The sequence below is a fragment of the Lytechinus pictus genome, chromosome 9 (assembly GCF_037042905.1).
Source record: "Lytechinus pictus isolate F3 Inbred chromosome 9, Lp3.0, whole genome shotgun sequence".
NCBI classification, from domain to species: domain Eukaryota; kingdom Metazoa; phylum Echinodermata; class Echinoidea; order Temnopleuroida; family Toxopneustidae; genus Lytechinus; species Lytechinus pictus.
In genome coordinates, this window is record NC_087253.1 from 20,656,904 (window position 1) to 20,669,995 (window position 13,092).

At 37.8% G+C, this 13,092-nt stretch overlaps 1 protein-coding gene across 1 annotated transcript; it reads left to right on the forward strand.

Moving 5' to 3' along the window:
* The first annotated feature begins 521 nt into the window (after nt 1-521).
* Nucleotides 522-12,565, forward strand: LOC129268688 (lamin-B1-like). The gene is made up of 10 exons (XM_054906214.2): nt 522-1,383; nt 2,215-2,383; nt 4,601-4,693; nt 5,172-5,306; nt 6,226-6,330; nt 6,886-7,106; nt 7,857-8,049; nt 9,159-9,389; nt 10,779-10,832; nt 11,345-12,565. Exons 1-10 carry the CDS (start codon nt 872-874, stop codon nt 11,381-11,383), a joined length of 1,752 nt encoding a protein of 583 aa, XP_054762189.2. The 5' UTR covers nt 522-871; the 3' UTR covers nt 11,384-12,565.
* The last annotated feature ends 527 nt before the right edge of the window (nt 12,566-13,092 follow it).

Genomic DNA, 13,092 nt, shown 5'->3' on the forward strand with positions numbered 1-13,092 from the left:
TTGTACATGATGACCGTTAAACGTATCTTATTATATCATTTCTAAATTTAATATTCATATCAATACAACTGACCCACGGAGACAGAAATAGTACGTGGGTGAGTTATTATGATATCAATCAACCAATCAGGTCTGATTATTACCAACAGCTGGGTGCTTGAACTATAATCAGGGGGCGGTGTCATGTTATTTAGACAGAGGGTCACGACTATCTAGTATAAGCTGACGTCATTTTTTATTTTTCTAAATTGAATCACAGAGTTATTACAGAGTAACTCGGCCCACACCTTTACTTTTCATACTGTTCTTCCCTCTTATTTCCCCTTTCTCCCTCAGATCCCCCTATTTTAATATTTGAAAAATCACAGGGGTAGTCGCCCCTGCCCCCATCCCGCGTTACCGCCACGGATTACAATGATGGAGACAGAAAATATCAGTTAGGAAAAAAATCTATTCCACATGGAATAGCATCTACTATTCACTGGTATTTGCGTAGGCGCGCTGTACAATTCCGATTCCAGGATATCATGTAGGGCACGCAACGGATGATGGTGTAGTTTATGAATGGTGATGACATTGAAGTCGTATTGATTCCACTTGAATTCATATTAATTTATGAAGGCTGCAAAGCTTTGTGTATATACCAACAATTCAGTGGGTGTGACAGCATACACCACGTACTCCAGTCTCCCCTGTGCACAGTTCACCTACAGTACATGGACGCTGGATGCCGGGATAATTAAGGTAACGCGTATTTAGGTCATAAAACTAGGAACCTTCTAACAAAACTATTTGAAAGCGGAATTTGAGGCAATCATACCAAAGGACCTTGCGATTTACATCCTATCCTAAGCTAGTTTACACCCCCACCATGATGAAGAAGCAGCATAAACGCGTTGTGGAGAAGAAAACGAGTAGGGTGATGTCGTCAACGCCCCGTTTCGTTTCGACGTCCCACTCAGCTACCGGTTCGTCTGAAGAGGCAGGGGACGCCTCATCATCGCTCCCGAGTCCCGTCAGCACATCGACCTTCTCAACATCCAGGATGGCGACGCGTACTTCGACATCGTCCAGTCGGAGGTCGACGTCGTCATCGTCGTCGAGATCGTTCGTCCGAGAAGAAAACGAACGCGAGGAAATGGTGACACTGAACGATCGTCTAGCGGAGTACATCGATCTCGTCAACGAGCTCAATCTGGACAGCGGCAGGGCTCAGATCCTCGACATCTCGATCACGGAGGCGAGGAATACGGCGATCACGGAGATCCGGGAGATCTTCGAGAAGGAGTTGGCGGACGCCAGAAAACTTCACGCCGATGAGAGAGATAGGCTTGAGAGAGAGCGTGCCAAATATAAAAGTGAATTGTCTGACATAGCTCCAAGGTAAGAATCTATACCAGTTACATAGATGGCTGTTGTTTTCACTTTTGTTCATCATTTTCTACGTATTTGCGGCGTAAAGATTTCTATAATTTCATATATATATATATATATTGGGGGTCCCATGACATTTGTTCCCGCGATAAATGTTCCGCTCTAAATTCCACTAAACCTAACATAAAACCTATATTGGAAACCCTTAACCTAACTCTACATCTTAGACAAAATGGAGCCCGGAGCAATTATCGCAGGAGAAAATGTCGTGTCGCTAATTATTTTTTCATGAGTGAGTGGGGGAGGGGGGCGACGACTTACTGGTATTTTTTTTTCTCAATTTGATTGTTTACTGTAAAGATAAATGACCCAAAACTTCTGTATGCTCTTCATGGTGATTTGGTGGTGTGTGTTTTTTACCTGATTGCTAAGAAAGCATGAATGCGTGTAAGCAAGCAAGCAATCAGAGGACCGACGGCTTAAGGTCCTCTCCGAGGGACTGTGGACATCTCTGCAAAAGTGTGAATGTAGACATTGTGTGTTCACATTATTGGCTGTTTCCAGATGTACTTCACACTATTAAAATGATCAACTGAACAGTGTGAACAGAAATTCACACTGTGGACACACCTTTGCAACAGTGTAAGTATTCGTTGTGTGTTCACATTGTGGGCTATGCATGCTATGTGAAGTGGTGATTCTCACCCTTACGAAGTTAAAATATAACAGTGTGAACGTGATAAAACTTTGTGTTCAACACTGTGGCACATACCGTGTTGCACTGTATTCTTTACACTAATTGATAATTGATTATCAATACTGATATTCCATCGTTTTCAGATTGAAGTCTGCTGAGAAAGAACGGAACGAGGCAAGGAAACGTTTAGCTGATCTCGAGCCTCGGATATCCGAGAAAGATACCCGGATCCGGTACCTGGAGGATGAACTTAACCGTGTCAAATCGGATTTGAACAACAAAGACAAACAAATGAAATCTGCCAAGCTCGATGTAAGTTTAAGTAAAATAATCCAATGATTGATTTAATCAATTAATAAGAAGGTGAATACATACAACTTTTTAAAAGGTATAACTTCCAAATTGTTATATAGTGCCTTCTGCCTTCAGGATAGGTCCCCCCCCCTCCCCAATTGCACCACGTCAGGCTCAGCCAAATGTCTTTTCATCGTGCTCTGGGCTTCTATTATCATTAGAGCTCCAAAGAAAACACGGATTTTTACGACCAATTAGCATCATTGTTGCACGCGCATTTTGTTCAAAACATTGATCAGGAACCAATCAAATTGTCTCTTCACGGTAGATGATCATCCAGGTATTTTGATCAAATTATTCTCGGTTCGCGTCTTTGCTGTTTCATAAAGAGTTCACCGAAAGGTGTTTTATTCACTTTGATTCATTTTTTTTTAAATATTGTATTTTATTCAGTCACTACCACATGAGATTGGAACAGCTTCACACACTGTAATGAAAATAGTACATAATCAATACCCTGTACACAGGGGCCGCGGAATTGTTTTGAAAGTGGGGACTGAGGCGGAAGTGTGCAGGGAGCTGCGAAAAAAAAAAAAAAAAAAACATTCATAATTAGGCTTGGATGGTAATTTTCAAACTGTTGTCCTTTTTAGTATTTGAAAAAGTGGAGGCTGAACTTTTTAACTTCTGAACATAACCACAAAAATGTTTTTTATGTTTTTTATGAAATCGGAGTATTCCAGCGTGGTGTTATACCAGCAACATGCTGTCCTGACGAGTTCCTACAGGAAAAGAAACAAAAACCGAAACAGAAAATAATTATATGTAATACATCGCCAACTGATATAACTCACGACGGACTTATCACTCGTGTTCTTAAATTCCACTTTTTCTAAAGTTTGAACAAGTTGATGATAAGTTATACATAAAATGAAAAAAAGTAGAATGGGCTACGATATTATCTTGTTTTGCCATGGTTTTATATTCGTGATAATCTGTGTTTACTCTTATATTGTAACTCCAGCAGCTTCCCCTAGCTGGCACAACGGTTCGCGTTTATTCCTTTACACAAAGAGTTGTCTCTTATTCAAATTTATTCAGTCTGATAAGTATTTGTTTTCAGTAAGTTATATGAATAAGACCTGGCGAACCTTCGAGTATGGTATCAGTATATATTCCATGGTTGACCTGCCTACATTGACGGCAGGAAACAATTGATACGTGATCACAGATGAATTCATGCGCATCTCAGTCAAGGTTATATAATACCTATACCAACGCGTCGACAAAGATGCTCAGGAGTTCCGCACAGCGATGCAAAACGCTTTCAAGAACAAAGAAAACGTATTGTCAAATATTTAATTTCATATCTATTTCGAACAATAAAATATGGATTCTTATTTTAATCTTTTTTTCAAACTTTGAAACAATTGTTTAAACTATTTTTTTCCAAAAAGCAAGTTGTTATTTACAAAAAAAAATAGATTGGCGGGCTTTAACATTGTTGCTTAAAATTTCAAACAACGTCCCTTCCAGTGCCATTGTTTGTTGGAGGAGGGGGGGGGGGGTCGGAGGAGGGCACCAACCCCACCCTCAGCGTCTAGGTATGAAATTGTTCAGAAAAAATAGCAAAGATACACATTATTTGGGGCTCAATGTTCCAGCATATCCAGTGGCGCAAATGATATGCATTTAAAAAAGGCTCAAAGGAAATTAATAGATAAATTTATGCTACGCATGATTCAAGATTTCACGTCTGACTTACTTATCGCTATACTTTATAACATAGACATATCTCTATGAATAAGAATATTCTTCTATATTTCATATGTCAGTAAATTTACCAATGCTTGCAATGTTATTGGTTCGAGTTAACAGAATTTAATGATCATTAAATCAATCTACAAAATTTCAAAGTCAAAACTACTCGCCAAAATTAAATGATATTTATCATTTTATATTGCATTTTGTTTTCATATATAAAAAATAAAATAAATATGGAGTCAATACGCATGCATACGGGGACATACTAACTATTATATTAATCGAGTTATAGTCTGAGATTAACCAATCATACACTATAACTTTAATTACTCCATTATATAAACCGATTCTTTTTGGAATGTAGATGGCATAGAGAAAGCTTTCAAAATTCAGCTAGCCAACTCGAGGTGTTTTTCACCCAACAATAGTGTTCAAGATGCTGTTGTTTTTCTTCCATTTTTTCCCCTTTAGATTGAGAATGGGGATATCATTCGCAAACAACTGGAGAAGAAGATACGTGACCTTGAGAAAGACCTTGAACTACAGGAAGAGTACTACAAGAAGGTAATCATCATAATACAAATAGTGTGACGTCATGATAAAAAACAAGACGTCATAACCCATCGATCTAATGGAATGTACAAAATACTCCATACTATCAGTTTCAAATACGAGTTGCCTGTGGCACGAGACAGAATACTTTTGATTATACAAACGTGTGTACGAATATACATTATGATAAAAATGCGCTCAACAAGACTTTAATAATATTTCATTAAAGTCATAGGATTTTTAAATGACACTGTGGTAAACAAAAGCATTATGAGTATTAACTACAGCGGGGCCATAATTTAATATCCTGATCCTTCTTTCGCTTTTCTTGAACAAAAATCGTAATATTAACAAGAGAAACATAAACAATAATGATATGAATTATAATGAATAACTACTTTTTCTTCATACTTCATGTATCGAAAATCAATCATGTTCACAGACTTTAAAGAGATGGGTTTTTTTCAATCAAACTTGATTTCTTTTACAGCAACTCGAGAAAGCACAAGGTGCGTGGGACGAAACACTGCAAGGGGAATGGGAGAAGTACATTGATAACTTGAATGTCTCCCTCTTCGAGGACTTGCGGCAAGTTAGAGAGCAAGAGATGGCGCAAGTCACAGAGGTGAGTTACTTTTTTATCATTCAATTTCTTTCTTTCTTTTTTCATTTTTTCTTACTTAGTTTCCTTCTTACTTTCTTTCTTTGGTTTATTTTTATTTCTTTTTTTTATACATTAATTAATTAATTTATTTATTTGTTTATTTATTCTGTCTTTCTTTCTTTCTTTATTCCTTTCATTGTTTACTTATTCCTTTACTTCTGTCTTTCTTTCCTCCTTCCAATTATGATTGAAGTCATTTTCTTTCCCTCTATCCCTTTCTAACAATCTTCAAAATCATTCATTGTCTGATTGTAAGCCCTTGTTTCTTTATTATCTTACAATATCCGAGGGATCGCAAATAGTATATTTTCTTTGCAAAATATCTTTAAAGTATTCAGTGCATGTTAGCCTAATTGTTGGTGCGAATCCTATATCGCTGTATTCTCTGTGGCCCTTTCCCTGACTGCAGTCAAAAGCTGGGGACTTGGAACGGTTTTTAAAGTAGGGGGGGGGGGGCTGACCATGCAAAACAAAATCACAATCAGATGGTCATGTTCACGTTTTGTACATGGTTTTGGAAAAATGTGAGGGGGGTTGAACCCCACCAAGCCCCCTGGTTTCCCGTCCCCGAGAAGTATTTGAAATTGAAAAAAAGTGAAATCTGGATAAAGTTAATCATTGCATCCACTGGCGGATCCAGGGGGGTGCAAAGCCGGCCCATGCCCCCTCTTTTGAGAAGCAAAATTAAAATTTGTAATGTAAAAAAATGCCATTAAAACAGAAGTCCCCCCCCCCCCACTTTTGAGAGTGAAGACCTTTTTTTCTCCTTCTTTTTTTTGCTTGTCAAATTTTTCCTCGAAAAATGTACCCCCCCCCCCCCTTTAAAAAATCCTGGATCCGCCCCTGATTGCATCCACCATCTTTTGTCTTTTGAATTCAGGAAACGGAATTGACAAGACTGTTGACTCGTATTAAGGGATTCGGTGTAAGTGAATTCGCCTCCGAACTGAGGAAACTGAAGGCTGATATCAACATGAAGGACCAGGTGAGGAAATGAAAATAAAATTATAGGCATGGTTGACATAGCAAATATAGATAAAAGAAAAATTATTATTTACAATGAAACGAAAGATATGATGGTGATGATGATGATGATGATGATGATGGTGATGGTGATGGTGATGATGATGATGATGATGATGATGATGGTGGTGGTGGTGGTGGTGATGGTGATGATGATGATGATGATGATGATGATGATGATGATGATGATGGTGATGGTGATGATGATCATGATGATCATGATGGTAATGATGATGATGGGCAAGAAGGAGGAGGATAATGTTGTGATGATGACAACAACGACGATAATTATATCATCATGATTTTACAACGAAAAAACACCTCAAAGTACAATTCCCCGAACCTACACCAAACCCGAGTATTAGGCATATATCCCGATTCAATCATAATCGCGTTCACCTCTTCATCCTCCTCCTCCTCCTCATCATCATCATCATCAACGTCCTAGCACTACATCATCATTATTGACCATGCCACCTACTTGTATATTGGTATATTAATTATTTTTGTTACCCAGAACGATACGCTCGTCGCTCGTATCCTCGACCTCGAGGCCCAACTACGGAAGGAGCGCGAAGCCCACATGGAAGCACTGAGCACCCGTGATCGTGAGATCGAGGAGGTGAAAGAAATGGTGGCCGTGCGCGTCCGGGAGTACAACGACCTCCTGAGGATCAAACTCAGCTTGGACAAGGAGATCGCGACATACCGTGCCCTGCTCGACGGCGGGGTAGCAAGGTAAACTAGGATCACAATAGCTGCTGACGTCACACCTGTATAATTTTTGTTTATAAATTTCAGGAAAAAAAACATAACGATGGATTAAAATAGGGGAAGTAATATTTACTATCAGTTCTGACAGGAAATATATTTGACTTCCTATCTGACGTGAAAGGATATGTCGACCAACTCATTTTAGGAAATAAATAAACAACTGTATGGGAAATCCTCGTGACGAGATTTCATTCGTTACCTGAAACGGTAAAATACCCCCTTATTCGTCCGCCGTCAAATAGTTCCAAAACAAAGTGGTATTTGTTCCTCATTTGGACAGAAGAAGTTAATTTATTGCCTTTACATGAATTAGTGCGAGATAGCGAATCATTATGCATACGCTTTCATCAATCACCTATAATTGGCGTGTGAAACCTATAGTGTTAAGATTGCATTATGAAATATAGTGCACCTTACTCGTCATCAAACTCTTGAAACGGCCCCTGAAATTTATCCTTCCCACTCAGAGTCCCACTGAGAGGGACTCAAAGTACCCCAGACAAGTTTCTTCCCCTATCCGAAATTATGCATCAAACCCTTTTACGTATCCAAGGTTGAAAAGTATACTAATTTTCCTGATTTTCCGCAATTTCGATACCCTTTACTGTGCGCGAGTACATCGCACGAGATTTAGATTTTTAAAAGTATAATACTGTTTATAATAATGCAATCATGTGTTTTGTTTTAATCCACCCCCCCCCCCCCCCCATGAAGGTTACGGAAGAGAACTGCATTGAGTGATTCTATTCAAGAAAGCTCGCCCCCTCGGAATCAACCCTCGACCAAGCGGCGTCGTGTGAACGATGAAGTCCAGGTCACGAGGTCATCGACCACCAGCGGACTGGTGTCCATTGTCGAGACCGACAGCGATGGTAATTTCATCAAACTGCTCAACCAGACTGATTCGGTGAGTAACCTGTTTAGCATCATAAATTCTATAGATTATAACACCATGAACCTACAGAGATTACAGAAATATTATATTCTTTAAAAAAATCATTGAACAAAACACATTTGGAGTTGAAAGTTTATACAACAACCTCTTAATTTGAGCACTAGTGCTATTCACGCACAATAATGGAAAGAAGTGATTCTTCATCGCGATGCAAAAAAATGGCAAGAACCATTTCGATCATGATCATGATCATTTTTGTTGTTGTTGTTGTTGTAATTGTTGTCGTTGTTGTTGTTTCCATGTCGGGTCGATGTAAATTTCCCACCTGCCCACATTTTACATGTAAAATTCAACGATCTTCCATCATTAAGTACAAGTATGACATGCTTTTGAAATGTCAGATTCGTTGATAAGTCAGGTATTCATGTTAAACTCATATTCATGCAACATTAAAAATAAAAATAACGTTTGAGTATATAGTCCATTCTAGAACTGTCCTTAGCAAACGACCGATACACTAAAGCTAGTTAAACCTAGGTTAACTTATAACACAGTTTTATAGAGTGCCATACAGTTTTAACAGTTTAATTCAACAAGAAAAAAACTTATCCTAATTTTGCGTCTCATAAAGTTGTCAAAAAGAGTTTGCCATGAAAGAAAAACAATAGGAAGATACGGAAATATAATGAATAAAATTAATTGGTACATTGTCTTTGCCGCGTATATGGGAAAACTATTGTGAAACCAAGCATTCCATGAAAATTTAGTCTCAGACAGGGGGTGGTTACAGGGGTTCAAGCCCCCCCCCCCCCCATAAAAAAATTGTGAAGACCTTTTTTTTTGGGGGGGGTAAGAAACGACCAAAAGTTGTTGGTGAAGATCTTTCTTTTTTTTTTTCTTTTTTTTTTTGGGGGGGGGGGGGTTGTCAACATTTCATTCAGCTTCACCCCCCCCCCCCCCGTTTAGAAAATCATGCGTTCGCTACTGGTCACAGATTCTTGTTGAACTAGGGTAAGACTTCGGTTTGATTATTAAAATATTATCCATGCATACTAGTCCATAATCTCAAAATGGCCTCACACTTATCTTGCTCCCCGGGTTTACTTCTATTATCCACACAGAACCAGTCCATTGGCGGCTGGGAACTCCAGCGAATCGTCGACGGGGCGCTTGTCTCGACCTACACCTTCAACAACAGATTCTCACTGAATCCTGAACACGAGGTCACGGTCTGGGCCTCAGGAAGTGAGAACAAGGTTCAAAACCCTCCTACAGACATCGTTTCTTCGGACACACAGAACTGGGGGAAAGGGTTGAGCACCGAAACCATCTTGCTCCGCCCAGATGGAGAGGTAATATATTCAATTTTTAAATAAGTTCCTACCACCCTCCCTCTCTACCAACTCTCCCTCCAATGCACTCTCTCCCCCCTTTCACTCTCTCTCCCCCCTCTCTCTCTCTCTCTCGATCAATCGATCGATCGACACCCCCCCCCCCCCATGAAATACCCTTGCGCCCTTGTGACGTATTTAGTTGCAGTTCATGACCCACATTTCATTTGTCTGATCGACTCTCTAAATATGACCGGCTTTATATAAAATCAAAGTTTGACAATCATCAGATATTTATGTCAACTTTGAATGGATACCATCCCATTGCGGTATTCACGGGAACGAAGTGGCAGACCAATTAGCAAAAAAAGGAGCATCAAAAGAAGAAGTTGAATTACACATTCCATATATCAAAGAGGAATGGAAAAACCACATGTCTTTGATTTATAAAGAAATCTGGCAGGCTCAATGGGCATCCTCATCTAAAGGAAGACATTTATTTAGCATCCAACCCAACGTGGCAGAAACAATTAGTTATCAAGGTCTCATTCGATTTGAAGAGACTATGATTCACCGGCTAAGACTTGGAAAATGTAAATTGAATTATTATCAGTATAAATGTAATCAACATGAAAATGGTCTATGTTCACATTGTCAGGTTCCTGAGACAATAGAACATTTTTTACTACATTGTAATAAATATGAAAGAGAAAGAAGAACTATGCAAAGAAGCCTGAAATTAAATACGGCAATATCAGACCTAGCAACATTATTGGGAAGAAATGCAGATTATAATGTAATCCTGAATTATGTGAAAAAAACAAAGAGATTCGAATAAGAATATTCCACTGATCTCTCTCCATCTCTCCCTCTCGCTTCCTTTTGTTCTGAGGATTATATTTAGTGATGTTAATTCTTATAGACTACTAAAATTGTGTTTCGACATAGCTTCTTATAAAATTTTGCATACTATGAAGTACAAAAATGCACAATTTAATGGTGGAGGTAACTAATCTTAATTATATTGCACCTCGCTATATGACAGGTCAGACTAGTCTAACGCCGGCCGAGGACATTGAAGCGGGAATTAAGCAACATGGAAACGACCTGGCGCAGATAATCTACCAGATTGAAGAGCGCCAACTAAACTCCAACACCAACCAACCCTTCCCCACAAGGAGCCCACAGCAATGCATGCCAATATACAAAGACCATGTGAATTGACGTCATCGCGCCGCCATCTTAGAGGGCGAAGCATGCGTTGTTGATCTGCAGCTGGCGCATCTCTGACATTTCCGTTTACGCGATATCCTCTGATGGAGGGCGCTATGAGATTACACGTCATAATATGCATATAATGTCTTTCCTTCCAGTAAGCTCGATATTTCTCTTTTTTCTGTATTCCTCTAGGTAATGGCCAAGTGTGATGAACTGAGAGAGCACGTTAATAATGAATTTGTGGAGGTAAGCATCCAGGCTTTTCTTCTTCTTTTCACTCTTCACCCTCACAACTGTCTGGCTTCTAATACTTGCACACAATATTACACACACTGTCACAAGTACTCCCATCCTGGGCAGTTTTTCGGGTGACACAAATTCAAGATTCAAGTTTATATAACATATTCTGTAATGCAACATAACTACCGAAATTTTCAGGCAGTTTTTTCCTTCTAATTAATGTCATTTTTATCCTTTTACTTTTGAAGATTGTGGTGTTAAACACTCTATTTCAATCATTCATTTTCCCCATGGCTGCTTATTTTGTATATTAAAACATTTATCATGCATTTGATATTATTTCTCTAACAAATTTTCCTCTCTATTTTTTTTCTCTCTCTCTTGTTCTTTCTTTAACTCTTCATTCATTCTTCTTTTTCTTAATAATTTTCTATTAAATTTTCTTTTTTGTTTGTTTATTTTTGTTTTTACTCTCCCCTTATTCCTGATCCCCTTTCCCATCAATAAACCCATTACAGTCAAGTGCAAGGGAATTCCGACCATGCGTCGTCATGTAAACATTATCTCGGTCACCATGGTAGCGAGCAGAAGTTTAAGGCCTTCATCACTCTACTGAAATTTACCTTATACATGTGACGTCATAATCTCATTGCGCCCTCCCTCAGAGGATATAGGAATACGCGTAGACAGAGTTGTCAGATATGCGTCAGCTGCAGATCATCATCTCATGCAAGGCTATGGCTTCATCCTCTAAAATGGTGGCATGATAACGTCAATGCATAAGGTCTTTACTGAAATGATATTTCATACATTTCGTGAATATTCATATTTGTGTTGTTTTGTTTGTTTCGTTTTAAAGGTGTATTTAGTACGTAACTATTTGAAATTTAGATTTTAGAGAAAAGTAGCAAATGAACGTTGTATTCACTGTTTGCGTATGTATTGTATTTTAGTTCTGGGAAAAAACAATATGCGTTTTAACATGTTGTGAGAATTCAATCATTGCAATTATCAGTAGTATTGTGACATTATGGTAGCTCGAAAATATTTGATCAGAGACGATTTATTGGTATAGAAAACATGTCAGTTACATTCCAATCTGATAATAAATCCGTTTTAAACGTGCCAGAGAACAGTATTGTGCCACAGCACACCCGCCGAACAATTGCGAAATAAACAATTCCATTTCAAACTCATATTTCTTCATGAAAGCGAAATGACTAGAAATGCAATTAGTCTTATTGTGCAGGTATTACGTTTGCGTCATTCCCTCTTAGCCAATTTTTCTCGAGATAAAAGTGTTGTAATAGGGTTTTGGGTTCAGAATTGTGTGATAGTTATTTCATCGTATAGTCTGGATTTCTCTCCCCCTTTCTTTCGAGGCCTCCATCAATTTCAAGCTTTACGCAAAGGATGGCGGTCTCCCACATTTCAATTTTCGATATTTTATGTTGTTGTTTTTTGGTTTATATACATGTTTTTAAAAATAAGACAATTTTCCATGTATAATCTATATTTGACTTAGAAAATACTACGTTGATCCTCATGTTATCCTTTTGTTTATGATATTTATTCTTATGGAGTGCTTAAACATGAAACATACTTGTATATGCTTTGTTTTTTTATTGAAAATTATGATTAATGTCAATATAGTTATAAGGTAAATTTTGACGATCGGTTTAAGTTTTGTATAATGTGTGGATTTTCAGTACGAGCAATAAATTTTCGCAGTAACATTTAAAGCTATACTTGGGAATTCGATTTTGTGAAAGCCTCAATGTATCTTCATGTGGCGAATGTCCCCTATCGGCGGATATAAATGTAACGAATATACAATTTGGCATTGTAATGTTTCAAATTAACCCTATTTTAGGTCTGATTCGGTAACATTTGATAATTTGAGAATCAGTAATTGTGTTATTATTATATAATAATATATTATTATTTTATTGAATAAAACTTCATTGGTGTCGGAGTAGATTTAACAGTTTTGTATTTTAAAATTTCCGTCGTGTCCTGTTTGATAATAAATGCGTGAAACCAGCATTGACCTTCATATTCTTCTAATTTGTTAAACATTGTGATCATTGTACCATACGCACATGCATGAATTGAATTGAATTGAATTAAACTAAATTAAATTAAATTAGATTAAATTAAATTGAATTGAATTGAATTGAATTGGATTGAATTGAATTGGATTAAATTGAATTAAATTGAATTAAATTGAATTGAATTGGATTTAATTGGATTTAATTTTATTTTA

Excerpts from the sequence above, each read along its gene's own strand:
- LOC129268688 (XM_054906214.2), top strand. The coding sequence starts at position 872 with ATGATGAAGAAGCAGCATAAACGCGTTGTGGAGAAGAAAACGAGTAGG. Across the intron at positions 1,384-2,214 it reads TTGTCTGACATAGCTCCAAG|ATTGAAGTCTGCTGAGAAAG; the intron begins GTAAGAATCTAT and ends CATCGTTTTCAG. Across the intron at positions 4,694-5,171 it reads AGGAAGAGTACTACAAGAAG|CAACTCGAGAAAGCACAAGG; the intron begins GTAATCATCATA and ends TTTCTTTTACAG.